This window comes from Phascolarctos cinereus, unplaced genomic scaffold (genome assembly GCF_003287225.1).
Source record: "Phascolarctos cinereus isolate Bilbo 61053 unplaced genomic scaffold, phaCin_HiC Scaffold_2;HRSCAF=192, whole genome shotgun sequence".
NCBI lineage: Eukaryota > Metazoa > Chordata > Mammalia > Diprotodontia > Phascolarctidae > Phascolarctos > Phascolarctos cinereus.
The window spans coordinates 103,845,033-103,861,802 of NW_027555625.1; the positions used below are offsets into that span (position 1 = coordinate 103,845,033).

The 16,770-nt window shown below is 34.8% G+C and overlaps 1 protein-coding gene across 5 annotated transcripts in view; it reads right to left on the reverse strand.

Annotated features, from left to right (window-relative positions):
- Positions 1-16,770, reverse strand: part of PPP4R3B (protein phosphatase 4 regulatory subunit 3B) — an 82,945-nt gene that overhangs the window by 23,912 nt on the left and 42,263 nt on the right. For all 5 annotated transcript variants that reach the window (XM_078149525.1, XM_078149524.1, XM_020996219.2 and 2 more), the window contains 3 exons: positions 15,266-15,343; positions 4,139-4,255; positions 1,413-1,529 (listed from right to left, as the gene is read on the reverse strand). In XM_078149525.1, coding sequence (XP_078005651.1) covers positions 1,413-1,529; positions 4,139-4,255; positions 15,266-15,343 — 312 coding nt within the window. The remainder of the gene's footprint in view (positions 1-1,412; positions 1,530-4,138; positions 4,256-15,265; positions 15,344-16,770) is intronic.

The following is a 16,770-nucleotide window of genomic DNA, read 5'->3' on the forward strand; positions in this document are numbered from 1 at the left end:
GGGAATCTGACATAGGAGCCTTTTCATAGCTTAAAACAAAGAATTGTTAGCAACAGCACTACAACTTCAGCACTATTTAACTGCAAAGAAGGAGATATGATCTACAGAGTAAACAGAAACCAGATCCTTCAACTTTAAGGATTCTAAGTGAAAGTTAAGAGAGAGATGATATTGAAAACACTAGCAAAATGTAACTTAAGATAAATGTCTTTAATCAAATAAATCATTACATACAAGCAGAATCTCGGTAGTAGTTATTCCTAATAAACTATAATAAGTCAAAATAGAAGTCACTCAGAGAAGGCACAGATAAAAGGAGGCAGATTATGTACTCTGGAGTCAAAGAAACCTCATTTGAAGAAAAAAAAATCTACAAAAATCCTTCCAAGAACACAGAATGAATATCTGTATTTTCTATTTAAGAGGTCAAGCCTTTAAAATTAAAATTTTAAAATAGAAATGGCTACAGAAAAAGCTTATGAAAACATCTAGGTTACTCTTTTAAATCCTTAAAAAACGCTAATAATAAATCTAATAAAGAATTAAAGACACAAAAGTAGAAATACACTGCCATTCAATTCAAGATCTACTACAAAATGTAAGGCTCAAAAGAGTCTGAAAGAGAAGAGCACAAATAGGGACAGCTAGGTGGGGCACTGGATACAGTGCCTGCCCTGGAGTCAGGAAGACTTGAATTCAAATCTGATCTCAGACCAGACACTTAACACTTAACTAGCTGTGCAACCCTGAGCAAGTCACTTAATTCCAATTACCTTGAGGAAAAAACAAAAGGATAAAAAAAATATAGAGCACAAATATCTTTAAAAACCTAGCTAATAACATCAAAATTTTTTAAAAGAGAAAAAACATGAAGTCCTCTTGACTTCTGTTTTAGACTCAAATATATCATTTTCTTCTACTAAAAAGATTTTTTAAAAACTGAGGTAAAAAAAGTCAACAGCTTTATTGTTTTCATTTTCATTAACAAAAACAAAAGCAAAACAAAACAAAAAAAAAGAGAATAAACACCAGAACTGTTTAGTTATGTTTGCTGACCAATGTCCTACAAATCTCCTCATGGTATGAAGTTTTATTTAGATTAGTAGCTACTCTTCAAAACTTATACTTAAGAGTGACATTTAAGACTTCAAATCCAATATAATTTACTTACATCTAGAAAATATTGCCATGTGTTTTTTTTCTTTATAATAAAAAAACTAAACTGTTATAATTGCTTTCTCTAAACTGTCCAAATAACGTATTAATTATAAATCTTATTCTATTTCAAAATACTTAAGACTATGGCTATTCTTATTCTCAACAAATTTATATGCATAAATATATGGTAATATTATTTAACTAGATTATTACTAAAAACACTAATTTTTTAAAAAAAGAACATTATTACTTACATCATCACTCTGCTGGGCTTCTTGCATAACAAATTCTCGGACCATGGATGGACTAAACTCTACTAGATAAGAAAATATATCTGTAGCGGCAGACCTGACCTGCAAATCATCCATTCCCTGAATGAAAGAAAAATTTAATTACTTAAATATACTTTGTAAAATGCATAATTTGACAACAAAATTTACTGTGTATGGTTTATACACTATTCTTTGCACTGAGGGAAGATCAACCCCTGTGCCATACGTGAATAATCCAATGTGGAAACAAAAAAAAGTTTTATGTTAGTGATAATTTCTGTTGCTGCATTCTGAATATACTTCTTAATTATGTGTCCCTTTCTTTTCCTTCTTGAACAAATACCAAATCTTTAGAGCTGGAGGTGTTTAATAATTAGTTTCTGGAGAGGCAGCATAGTGTAGTAGACAGAAAGGCTCAGAATAAAGAGGATCTGAGTTTAATTGCCATCTGATAACATACTGGTTTTGTAATCCAGGGAAAATCTTATTAAAACTTTCAGTGTCGGGGCAGCTAGGTGGCGCAGTGGATAGAGCTCTGGCCTTGAAGTCAGGAGGACCTGAGTTCAAATCTGCCATCAGACACTTAAAAAAATTACTAGCTGTGTGACCTTGGGCAAGTCACTTAACCTTGATCACCTCACCAAAAAGAAAAAAAAAAGCAAAAAAGGGGGGGAGTGGGCAGCTAGGTGGTGCAATGGATAGCACTCGGGACTTGGAATCAGGAGTACCTGAGTTCAAATCCGGCCTTAGACACATGACACTTGCTAGCTGCGTGACCCTAGGCAAGTCACTTAACCCCAACTGCTTCACCAAAAAGCAAAAAACAAAAAACTTTCAGTGTCACAAAGCAAACATCTAAGACTATAAATTGTACAACAGCTGCAGGTTTGAAATGATAAAAAAAAGTTTCTTGGGGAAGCTAGGTGGTACAGTGAAGAGTGCACAGGCTCTAGAGTCAGGAGGACCTGAGTCTAAATCTGGCCTCAGACACTTCGCATTTACTAGCTGCGTGATCCCAGGGATGTCATATAACCCCACTGCCTAGCCAAAAAACAAACAAACAAACAAAAAACCAGTTCTATTCCATAAATATTTCTAAGGGGGCAGCTAGGTGGCACAGTAGATAGAATAGTGGCTCTGCAGTCAGGAAGACCTGAGCTCAAATCCAGCCTCAGACACTTGATACTTACTAGCTGTGTGACTCTGGGCAAGTCACTTAACCCAAACCGCCTTGCCAAAAATAAACAAACAAACAAATAAATAAATGAACAGATAGATAGATAGATAAATAAATAAGTGAAAATTTCTCCACCAAGAATTTACACCCTACCACCACATTCCCTGACAGGGTAACTAATGGTGCAGTGGACAGAGTGCTGGGCTTGGAGTCAGGAAGAATGGATATAAATTTAGCGTCAGACATTTACCTTGTGACCTCGGGCAAGTCACTTAACCTCTCTTTGCCTCAGTTTCCTCAACGGTAAAATAGGAATCATAATAGCAGCTACCTTCCATGGTTGTTGTGAGGATCAAATGAGATAATATTTGTAAGCATTTAGCACAGTGCCTGACACATAGTAGGTGGCTATGTAAACGTATAAATGCTTATCTCCTTCCTCCTACCTCTCTATCCCTAGGTTTCTAGAAATTTCCAGCTCTTGATTTTTCCATTATTACCATAAAAGAGCAAATATTCAGTTAATTAGATCATGTATTCTCTAGGTTTCTAGAAATTTCCAGCTCTTGATTTTTCCATTATTACCATAAAAGAGCAAATATTCAGTTAATTAGATCATGTATTCTTTAATTTGAGAAACAGCATGGATAAAGAGCTGGCCCCAGGGTCAGGAAGACTTGGGTTCAAGTCTCACAGTTAATACATATTGACTTTGGGACCACGGGCAATTTATATAACCTCTTAGTGTTCCAGGCAACTTCTAAGACTGTACATCTTCACTGGTAGAGGAAATTCCTTACCAAGAACTCCCTATACCAGTGAAATCAAAGAACTAATTAATTTTTAAAAAATTAACTCAAGAAATATTAAGTATCAACTCAGTATAAGGTACTCTACTAAGCAAGAAAAGGGACAGATAAAAAAAGATGAATAAAAAAAATTCCTAACTTCAAGGAATTTCCCTACAAGCAATGACTTAAATAGGAAATAACACAAAATTTCTGAATTTCCCATCTCAAAATCATAAGAAAATTTGAACTTAGTGGCCTCCCTATTGCTTAAAATTTGTCTTTACATTGATTCCTAGATCAAGCTTCTAGCCCTTCCAAAATTAGTCTTTCATCCGGCTGTGTCTATCTTCTTCCTCCCTGGTTGTCCCTAATTGGGAATACTTTCAAAAACCATTTTGGGAAACTGTATATGTTTCCATAACTGAACTAATAATTAGAGAGGGTATGACTGGTTTTCTGGAGAACACTCAATGTTTCATCCTTCACCTGTCACCCTCTCAAAGCCATTCACACACTAAAAGTTACGATTGTAAACAAAAACCCCAAACTGTAAAACTTGCATATATTTGTTAATATTTCAACAACATTAGCCAAACAATAACTGTGATTACAGTAACTCCATTACAAAAGGCCACTTTATATCCAAAATGCACTAGTGATATAAATTTCATTAGCAAGACCTGTATCATCGATATAATAAATTCACAACTTCCAAAAGTATAAAGAAATTATATAGTTACCATTACAATTTCAAGAGCAGGAAGAATCCCCAATTTTGCCAAAGTTTTGAAAAATGCATCCCTGTTTTGAGGTTGTAATGTTTGAGAAAATGCACAGAATTCCTTGAAAAAATTAACCTGTAATGTGAGAAATGATAGTAAGTTGACACGTATGAAGACAAACTTGGGAGCTCACTGGAATATGGTGCTACAGTAAAGGAAACTCAATACAATAATTTTTCACCAAAACCCATCTTTTATGCAGTATAAATGCACCCAACTATGCATATCACTTCTGTTGGGAACAAGCGTCATCAACTGCCTTCCTCTGCAACTATTACCTTTTTATTATAAAAGAACCCTCACTTATAAATGCAAGTCTGATGGTCAGAATCCTAGACTCCAATTAAGTGAAGCAAAGAGCATTGTGGCACAGCGGAGCGAAAAACACCAAAGACTGTAAGTCAGGAGACCTAGGTTAGAAACTCTACTCCAATATTTGCTAGGTGTATAACTCTGAGCAAGTCATTTAACCTCTGTAGTCCTCAATTATTTTATCTGTAAAATGAGAGGGCTTAAAATAGGTGATTCCTAACATCTCTGTGGGTAGCAACATTCTAAAAATGAATAATTAAAAAGAAAGTCTGCTAGATAAATATTTCATTGTTTAGGCTGCCACAGGCATCAGAGTAGACAAATTCCATGGGCTGGTAGACACTTAAGGACAAAATACTGGCAGTTTCCAATTTACAAATGAGTTGTATTCCAAAAGTTCACTTACAAATTGGAAGCCTAAGGCTCAGAACTCATAATCTCCCAGAAAAAAAGTTACAAAAAAGTAGACAAATTACCAGGATTATTTGTGGAAGCCTGTATATAATTCAACATAGTTTAAGTACCTAGTGCTAGATTCATATGTTTAAGTCCTGGGAACAAGGGACCGTGCTGTGTGAAGGAAGAAAAGGAAAGAAAGTTTTCTCCTTCTTTCTTGAATATAAGATTAGTCCTAGTAAAAATTTTGAAATTAACAAATTCATCTTTGTAATCCTCCCCAAAGTCCAAAAATATCTCCCTCTTGGACCTATATGCTGTTCTAACTCTAACTCCTTCCTTAACCTCACCAATGTTTCCCTTTGCTGCTAATCAAAATGTCCATTTCCTGAGTATAGCTGACTGAAATTGAATACTATATTAGGAAGAAAGACAATACTAATATAATAAAGTATTTGCTCTAATACTGATGTTTTTAATGATGCTTTAGTACATACTCCAAGGGATTTTACATTTTGAAAAGAAGATGTCTGTATCTAAATTTCTGGCAGCACAACAGAAGTACGTTTAAAAATTTACTGTGATGTAATACGCTGGGGGAAAAAACAAGTCACCCAATAGGCAGACTATAATTCCTTCTTTAAACTTTTTCTTTTCCCTCACTTCCAAAACCACAGAAAATCTAAGCGCTTTAAATTTTTGCAAAATTGCTCCCAAGGTAGCAGCAAGGATTTTTACAATTCTAAGACAAAGTAGAAAGAAAGACAGGGGCAACTATTTGTACATACAGGATGTTTGCAAGTCTGATGTTTGTATGATGAGGACTATTTGTACTGGAAAGTGCTCTTGAGATTATGAATCATTCTAAAGACATGCTGGTGATGCTGTAATTCCATACATATGGATACTGCTAACACCAATGGAGATTGCAATTCTTCTTAACCTATGTGATTCTTTTCCATGTCTTTCCACAAAACAACCAATATGCTTGAGGCCTTCTGATTATTTTAATGTCTCACTAGTACTAATGAACCATTCTAACTGTCCATTTCACATCTCATGCTCACTACTATGACTGGCCCGCTTCCTTTTACTTTTTTCTCCATACTCTTTTTATGCTACTTCTTGAACAAAAGCTTTTGTTCAGATATAGAAGAAATGGAATGGAATCCTGGCTGCAATAAATGCTACAAGTGTAGACTTGAGCAAGTCACATCATACCCCTGGGTCTCTATATCATCATTAGTAATCAAGCACTTAAAATGTGTTATGTGCCATGTACTGTTTTCTAGCTGCTACAGACACAGATGCAAAAGTTTAAGTCCCTGCCCTCTTAAATTTTCTCTGGGAAGAAATGAGAAGAATGGACATGGAACTCTTTAAAGTAACCTCCAGTTCTAAATCCTTTGATCCTATGTGGTGTTTCCTTAAGTCTAACCAGAATACACAAGTGATAAAGAAACAGGTCGTTGTGACAGTGAGCAGTTTGTGATCACTAAAAAGCACATCCTACTTTCCCAAAAAACAAAACAAAAACAAAAAAACCCCAACCCATCCAAATAACTACTACCTGCTCAATTCTGGACCCAGCTCCTTTTCAATCAAATTAAGACCCATCCAGCAGCATTCATGTCTGGGGAAGAAAGTGAAGACTTTTAGGAGTATAGGTGGTATTGCCACCAATCAAAAGCAAGGATTTCAGAAAGAAATGGAGGATTTGAGAAGTAATCAGCTCGGTAATAAGATGGTTTCTGAAAATAGAATTTGTATTTCTGGACATATTAAAAATACTCAGGAATAATAAATGAGAAGCAAAGGATGATGTGTATCTCATAGGGGCTAGAAAGATACATCTGCCTGCAAAAATTCCATCAAAGGGTTTTAAATTGAAAAGGAAGGGGAACAACTTAGGTAACAGAGGAAATAGCTAAACTGTGGAAAAAAGCAGTAAAGATACCCAGAAAGTCACAGGAAATAAAATCTAACAGATACAGAAATAAAGCCCATGGCCTGAGATGTTTATATACAAGAATACCAAATATATACAGCAAAAAGAGAATTAGAGATCAAAACTTATGGTGGCAAATTTGAACTCAGAGATGTAATAAAAATGAGGAGGTTGGTCTGGGTAACTGCTACGGTCCTTTCCATCTCTACACCCAAGAATCTATGATTCTCCTCCCTCTCATTTTTGGCACTGCCTCAAGCCTAAGATTGCATTCACTTTTTGAGAGAACACATGGCCTTAGTGGGTAGAGAACTGGTTTGTGAGTCAAAAGTCCTAGGTCTAAATCCACCTTGGATACTTACTAGCTGTGTGACCCCAGGCAAATCACTGAATCTCTCTGGGTTCTCAGTTCCTGTTTTATTGATAATCACAGCTGACATTTTAAACACTGCTTTAAGATTTGTATTTTACTTTATTAACGTATTTGATCTTCATAACAACTGCACAGACCACATGGCTAGAAAGAGGAAACATGAAGAGGTCAGGAAACACAAGGCTTCATACAGTAGTAATGAGAGACTTCAATTATCAAGACATTTCCAGGGCTTTCTCTCTGCCAAAAGGTAATAATAATCTATATTTGCAGCAAGAACAGCTAATAATTATATTTATTTGCTTTAATAATTTTATTCTTTAGAAGTAGAGGAATCAAGAAAAGGGAACAACTTCTGGATCTGACTCATTTAATAAAGAAGGAAAAGTGGCTGCTAGGATAGAAATGATGGGACATTTTCAGAGAAGTGATCACTTTATCTTAGAATTTATGATAGAGATGAAAACAAACAAGCAAACAAACAAAAACCACCAGAAGTCAAACATGAACCCTAGGTTTTAGTAAAGTAGATTTCAAATGTTCAGAGAAAGGAAGGCAAATATTTCAGTCTAAAATTCTATAGATAAAGTCAGCTCAAAAGGGAGGGGAAACTCTCAAGAATGAATTTTTCATTCTGAAGAGACAAAAGGAAACAATTCCAAGAAGGAATAAAAAGAATATGTAGAGAAGCAGATGCACATGGAATTTACCAACCAATACAGAACTAAAAAAAGATAACTCTATAAAAGAACTATACAAAAACAACACACACTATTAACAACTATATGGAAAAAATGACCAAAATCAATAATAAAAGAAAGGCAAATCAAAATAAGCATGAGGTTTCACCTCATACCCAGCAAATTGGCAAAGAAGATAAAGTATGAACATAGTCAACACTTGAGAAGTTGTAGAAAGAGAGGCATACTACTCCATTGTTAATGGAACTGAATTAGCAAAATAATTCTGGAAAGCAGTTTGGAATTATGCAAATCAACTAGCTAAAATCTTTGACCCAGAGATTCCACTACTAGGCATATACTCCAAGGAGGACACTGACAAAAAGAAATCCTTAAAAAAACTGTAGTAGCATTTTTTGTGGTAGCAAAGAACTGGAAACAAAAGTAGATGCCCATCAACTGGGGAATGGCTTAAAAAAAAATAATTGTGGTATATGAATGTAATGGGATATTACCACGCTGTAAGAAACAATGAATTTCGTGAATACAGAAAATCATGGTAAGCGTTACATAACTGATGCAAAGAGAGGGAAACAGAGCCAAGAAAACAACACACAATGTCTACAGCAATGTAAATGGAAATTACCACCACAAAGAAACCGAAAATGAATACTGAAAAATTACAAAGAATAACCTTGGTCTCAAAGAAGAGATAAGAAGACAACCCCCCACTCCCCACCCCACTTTAGTTAGGTCCAGTCCTTTGCAAAAGGGGGTCCACCGGTGTGGAACATTACATATATTGTCAGATTTTTTTGATGGTCCTGATCAGTTTTGCTGAATCTGCTTTTTCTTTTCCCCTTAAAAAAAATTCGCATTTGGTCTTGGTTAAAAAAATAGAGCATAAGATCAGTGGAAAAGACTAGACAAGGGAGATTTAGAAATAATGGGACTCAACAGGCCAGTGTTTGATAAAGTGGAAAACATAAATCCCCTAGAAGAAAACTCCATAAGTGATAAAAATGTTGGGAAAACTGGAAAGTAGTCTGGCAGAAATTGGACCTAGATTAACATCTCCCACCACATTCCATGATACATTCTAAATGGATACGCAAACTTAACATTAAAAATTATACGATAAAAAATCAGAAGAAAAGCAGATTATACACCTCTCACTGGATAGAAGATGTATCCTTAACCGAACAAAAGCCAGAAGCAATCGCAAAAGATAAAATAAATCATTGACTACTTGAAACAGAAAAGCTTCTTCACGAACAAAATTAATGCACTTAGAATAAGAAGGAAAGTGGTCTAATTAGTAAAAAAAAATTTATATCAAATTTCCCTGATAAAGGTATAGCATCCAAGAAATGTAAATAAATATAAATAATAAAAATATATAGGTTAACAACCATTCCCCAATAGAGAAGTGGTCAAAGGATATGAACAAACAGCTCTCAAACGAAGAACAGCAAAGTACAACTCCACAAATGAAAATCAAAACAGTCCCGAGGTTTTACCTAATACCCTGAAATACGGCAAAGATGACAAAAAATGGCAATCGTCAATTTGGAGGTGCTGTAAACTAATGAGCACTGTAATACATTGTTAGTGGAGTAGTGAAATGGCACAACTGTTTTTGGAAAGCAACTTGGAATTATGCAAGCAAAGTGACTAAAATGTCTATACCCTTTGAAGTAGAGATTCCATTAGAGTGCTTATATCTCAAAGAAGTAGTCCCCATATATATCAAAATATTTATAGCAATACTTTTTGTATGATAGCAAAGATTTGGAAAACAAAGTAAATGCCTATCTACTGGAGAATGGCTAAATAAACTGTGGTATAAGAATGGAATGGAATATTATTATGCTGTAAGAAATGATGTGTGTAATGAATACAGAGAAAAATGGAAAGATCTATACGAACTAATGCAGAGTGAAGTAAGCAGAGCCAAGAAAAAAACAATATGCATAGTAACCACAACAATGTAAATGAAAAGAAGCACACATTAAAAATCAAAAGTGAATGTAACAAAATTATAAAAAAGCAAGCAGTACTTGAATGAAGAGATATGAGAAAACATCCCTTCATGAAGGTGGGAGTCTACAGGTATTACACCTGCCCATATTTTCAGCCTTTTTCAATGTAGCAATCAGTTGTGCCGATCCCTGTCTTTAAATATTAATGGTTATGTAGGCTGGCTCTCTGGGAGGTGTAAGGGGAAGTATAATTGGGATAAATATGGTAAGAAATAAAAGATATAAATAAAAAATTATTTTAAAAAATTCTTTGTCCTAAGGGATATTTCTCTGGGAGGAGGAAGGGAAAGGAATACTGAGAAATCTACAAACAAGCACAGAAGATGGAAGCAAGTGCAGATAATGGAATTGGAATCCAAAAGCATGGCACCAAAAAATACAAATAACATCAGGAATATGAAAGCTTGGAATAAACTGGGGCTGACCAGGAATGCTAAAGTAAACAAAATGATTTTTTCCAGTTGTCTTTAAGAAAATAAAAGGTAAAGAACTACTGCTTGGGGTGGTTTAGAAAAGGTTAAATAAAATCAAGAAAAGGCAGAACTGCAAAACTTTTATTTGTTTTCTGTGCTCAGGAAAATAATCTATGGACTATTCAGGACAAAACAAAAATGGCTAACAGGGAGTTGAAACCCAAGATAAACAGGGAGATAGATAAGAAAGTACCTAATTACACTTGATGAATTAAAATCACCAAACACAAATGAATTAAATCCCAGGGTACAAAGCCAATTGCTGGAGTTATACCCTTAGTGTCCGGCACTTAATACCTGCTTGAGGATTGACACAATTTTTCAGTTGTTGTCAGTGATCTATGATAGACGCCTGGAGAACAGGAAAGGTAATAAAAAACTAGAGGAGGCTAAATATCACTTTTTAAAAATGGAATTAAGTTTGATAGCGCAGTGAGCTTACTTTGGATTCCTAGCAGAATTCTAGAACGTATCTTTAAAGGAATGGTTATTGAACCATTCAGAAGAGAAAGCAGTGATCATAAAGTTAGCAAAACTTCTTCAACAACAGACTGTGCCAGACCAAACTCATTTCCTTTTTTGATAGTTATTATACTAGTAGATGGGGAAAATATTATATCAGTTTTACCCAGATATTAGCAAAGCTGGTGAAAGTTTTTTATGTTATTTTGATGGAAAGGGAGTCATGGAAAACTAGATGGCACAAAGGATAAAGAGTAGGTATAGTCAGGAAGACCTGAGTTCAAGTCAGCCTGATACCAAGTAGTTAGCAAGTCATTTAACCTTTTTGCCTTATTTTCCTTATCTGTAAAATAGAGATAATAACAGGACCTGCCCCTAATGGTTGCCATAAGGATCAAATGAGATAATTGTAAAGCCCGTAGCACAAAGTAAGTGCTATATAAATGCTAGTTGTTATTATTATTATTACTATTATCATCATTATCACTAGAAATGAACTAGGTAATATCAGAGTTAGGTAGATTTGGAATCACTAGAATGTTCAAACCCAAAGAACAGTCATTAAGAGGATAATAGCCAGGACTAAAGGAAATCCTTTATGATACTGTTGATTCATACCGAGCTTGCAGAGCTTGCAGTCTACTATACCCTGCCCCTGCAGTTGGATGAACTTCTACCTATACTTGCCCTTGTTCATATATTCAGTTTTTTTCATTCATATGATACTTTTCATTTATCTTTGTTAAACTTCATCTTAAATAGCACAGGGCCAAGTGGTGATCCTTGAGGGTACTCTGGAGGAAACCTCTCAAGTTGGCATGGAACCATTAATGACTACCTTTTGAGTATGGCCATTCTACTAGTTCCAAATCCACTTAACTCTAGTATTGCCTAGTTCATATCTATTTCCATAAGAATGGCATAAGACACTTTGTGGGGGCAGGGGGGAAGTAAATTTGAATTTAGGCTGCATTAAGAGAAGCACAGTATCCAAGAATAGGGAAATGATAGATAAATCATATTCTGCCGTGGTCCAGCCACATCTGGAGTATTTCTGTGTCCTTTTGTTCAAGGAGACTGGTAAGCATTTAGAGACAGGCAATCAGAATGCACAAGGGTTTCAAGATCATGTCATATGAGGACTGGATGAAGGAAATGGAGGTGTTTGATAACGAAAAGATGTCCTAGAGGGGACATGATAGTATTTTCAAGAAGCTGAGGGGCTACTGTATGGAAGAGGAGTTTTAAACTTGTTCTGTGGGCAACAGGTGGCAGAACTAGGGACGATTATAAGTCCCCAACAAGCAAATTTAGCGTCGACATAAGGAAAAACTATTTAACAATTAGAGCTATTAAAAATTGATAGGCTGCACTTAAGCAAATTTAGATGAATAATTATCAACCTACGGAAGAAGAGACTCTTACTTAGGTACTGACTGTATAGATTGTCTCCGAACTACTTTCCAATTCAGATTCTGTAATTCTCTTGGCAAATAAAACATTTTGTGCTTTGATTTTTGCAGTATGAATGGTTGGATCAATCTTTTTTGTATTGCTGCAGATTTTGTTAAGCAGGGTTTTGTAGTATTCTATTTTTTTGTAGTATTCTATTCTATCATCACCAAAAAGGAGAACCTGGAACACTTTATCAACTGAGGGCTCTTTTACTTGAATTCTATGTAGGTCATTTTACATAACATTGCAAAACATCTTAGGTAAACATGTTTGTTTTATGATTCACTTGACACTAATCTCAGCCTACTTTTGAACAAAGTTATTTCCATACTTAGGTCTGTCATAGTCTTTATATGAAGTTTAATATATGTATGAGAAACTTTTTTTGAGAAGAACCTGCAAAGCTACATTTTATCCTACCAACTAAAATATTGCAAAAATAGACACTACTGGGTTTATATTTTTGGCTGATCTCAATTATATGATCATAAAGGTGTGGTGTGCTTCAGAAAAATAGTTGTGAAAGCATTCCTATTCCTTCTGGTGTTGTTTTTTTTTTAAATCAAGGATACTTCAACAACATATGTACAGACATTTTCATAAAGATTATAGAGGTGAGAAACTAGGTATACGAGTCAGTAGTTGGTGATACCTTTTTGGTTGTCTTGCAAGGGCAGGGACATAAACCACTGTCTGTGATCTTTTGTGTTCTTTCATAATCTTCCCTCTTTGAGCTATCTTGAAAAATGATTGAATGCCTTTAAATTATGTCACCTCCTGCAAGTATTTCTTCTGTAATTTTTTTGTTCAGGTCAAGGCACTCTTCCTAACTTTATCTTTTTAATGCCAATGCCATTTCCTCATATAGTACACTGGCTTGTGATCTACTGCCACAGTCTTCAAGAATAAAGGATCACTTCCATAACAGGATGAAGCATCAAAGAAGGACTTTTGTGAAAGAGTCCTTGAGATAATAAACCCCCTCTGAAGCATCTTAAAGAAACACATGAAAATGAAACCATCAATGCCAGGTGAGTCAAATAATATATTTGTTATCTTCCCTAACTCCCTCCACCCTAAACCCCATCTTCAACCATAAAAAAATGTAAAATCAAAACAATTTAGTCAGATGAGTGCATGTATAGTTAAGACTTCTAAAATCACATTTTGGAACTTGAAGGACTTTAACAATTATCTACTCCAATTCCCTCATTTTACTGATGAGGAACTAGTTTTACTAAATTATTTTTAGCTTTGTTATTCATGATATATTCAAACTGCAGCTACGAAAAATTCTATATTTCCAATAATAAAGGCATTTCTACATTTAGCTACATCTGTATAACACAGAGAATCAGAGCGTGAAGGAACCTCAGAAACGATCTAGAGCAGCTCATTCATAAACAAGAATTCACTCTTTAAAAGTGGTAATCTAGCTTTTCCTAAAAGATCTCTAAAGAGGGGAAGTAAATTACTACCTCCTCAGGCAATCAATTCTATTTTTGGATGATTCTTAGGGTTAGAAAGTTCTTCCTTAAATCAGGCTGATTCTACAACTTCCTTATATATGCTCTCTACAACTTTTATCTAGTTTTATCTCTGATTTTTGGAGCCAAATAGAACAAGGCTAATCACCTCTTCCGTAACAACTCTTTAATTTCTGAAGATAGCTATCACGTATAACCGGAACCATCCTATTCAGGTTCAAATTTCCCAGTTTCCTTAATCAATCCCCAGAGAGCATGATCTTGAAGCTCTTAAGGACAGTGGATGCTGTCCAGCATATCAATGTCCTTCCAAAAATGTTGTACCCAGACCTAAATTTAAGACTCCAGACGTGGTCTGACCAGTGCAGAGCACATCAGGATTATCACCTTCCTAGTTCTGGACACTACACATCTCCTAATGAAGCCTTAGAATCACTGTTGATTCATACTGAATTTGCGGTTCTCTAAAACTCCAAGATTTTTTTTCAGATGAATTATAAAACAATGCAACATTCACCTCTTGAGAAGTTTAATTTTTTAAAAACAAATATAAGGCTTTATATTTATCTCAATTAAAATCTATCTTCTTAGATTCAATGTCTTGTGGCCTCTTCAACTTCTCAATGTCTTCTTAAATCTTGATTCTGTCATCTACTGCATTTGCATATTTGATAAGTATGCCACCTATACCTTTACTCAAACTGTTGATAAAAATGTTAAACAGCACAAGGGGAGGCACAGATCCCTGGGCTACTCCACAAGAGACCTACCACGTTGACCTGGAACAATTAACAATTTTTTTGGGTCTGGCCATCTGACTAATTCCACCAACACCTAAGCCTACTTTGCTTTGCTTTCATCTCTCCTTTTTCACAGTTCTCTCAGTAATCTGGTATGTAGTTCATCTGGGCCTGGTAACTAAGCCATTAAGTGCAATTAGGTGCTTCCTTACTTTCTCCCTATGTATCTTGAGTTTCAATTTTCTATTAGCCATTTTTGTTCTTTCTTTTCCAGGCCAAAGATGATTTTCCTTAGCAGAGGAAACAACTAAAATAAGGCTTAAGTTGTTCTTTCTTCTATTTTCAGTTATCTTTGTCCAAATCAACCCAAGTCATGATAATTTCCCTTCTGTAAATCTCCCCTTCTCTCTAATATAGCTTTAGAAAATAAAAACCCAAACCTTTATGCCCAGGCATAAAATTTTAAAAATTAACATCAAACTATGAGAAAAACTGCTTTTACATAGGTTTGATCAAAACCCATACCTTCAAAAACAAAACAAAACAAAACAAGAAAATCATACCTTCAATCTCTTTATGATAATATGAAATAGAACAGAGTATATTTTCCCTCCGGAAAATTATTTTTTAGAGTTTAAAAAACAAAAAAAGATCAACACCAAAAGAATAATGGCTCTTGATTTCAGCTATTCTGAATTTCAAGAATCAATAACTTACCAATTCACGCCGTTTATCATCATCTGTAGCTTCATCTGTTAACTGTGCAAAAACTTCAGACAAAAATTTCTCATCTTCCTGCATAATAAATAACAATTACTATAAAATAGTAACAAAATATGATTTAGAAAATATAGTAGGATTTCTTAAAGCAACAGCACTTTCATTAAACCATATATAACATTTCAGAGTGGATCTAAAATTCCAGTGTACTTCCAAATAACAAGCTCTCTATATCATTCAGGGGTGGAACCACCAATATTTAAGTTCTTTATTTAACAGTACTATACTTAGTCAACAACTCCAAACTATTAGAAATATAATAATTATACAGATTTGATTAGATGGCCACCGATGTGTCTTAACTCTCAAACTCTGTAACTAAGATTCACAAAGCAAAAGTGTTTCTGAGTGGCCAAGAAGAGGGCAAAAAGTCCATGTACCTTTCACTCACAGACAATCCTTTAAGTCCTTTAACAAAATAGATTATATAATTGTTTGTTAGGCCACAACCGATTATAAAGTCAGAGTGGTATGGACAAGTGCTACTTGGAGGGAGACACAGTGATAATAGCAAAAACATATGTTGACAGCCTGACCTTGAGGAAAGATAGAAAAACTATCAAAAACAGACACAAAAACCAAAAAACAGTATCACTCTGGAGCCATTTAGTGTAACAGCAAATAATACATTTCACAGCAACATAGTATAACTGATATTTATAATGATGAGTTTCAGTTATAAAAAATTTATAATCAATATGCTTAAAAAGAAAAGTATATAATTACTATGCACATTTCCACCAAAAACTGCTTTAAAAGTTTTGGCATTTTTAGGGTTCAGAATACTCATATAGATGACCACCTCATTCCTCAAATAACCAGGTAAATAAGATATTAATGTATAATTTTATAAAGATTACAATGCAGTTACAGAGTTACTTATATATTCATATTAGCAAAATCAAATTATACTATGACCTTCAAAATATTGGGGATGTACCTCAAACATTCCTACCAGACCTCACTTGGGAAGTCAACATTACAGCTGTTAAACCATGCTCATGTGTGTGAGTGTATGCACACAAACACACCGAGTCATTGTCAGGAACTAAAATGGAAAAATAAATCATTGGTATGACCCAGTAAGATACATTAGTTATACTAATTTATCAATTCACTTTTGGCCTTATTTTAATCATCTAAAATAAAGAGTTTCATTAATGCAGCTTTTATTTATCTACAAAGTAATTTTTTCAAACCTCAAGGGATGCCCAAATTATATAACCTCTTTGTGCCTCAGTTTCCTCATTTGTAAAAATGAAAGTGTTAGACTTAGACTTGATGGCCTCTAAGGTGTCTTCTTAGCTTTAAATCTGTGATCCTCTTACTAACCGTGTGACCCTGGACAAGTCACTTAACCCTGATTGCCTCAACCCCCCTTCAAAAAAAGCAAAAAAAACCCCCAAAACCCCCCAAAACAAAAAACTATGATCCTGTAAGTC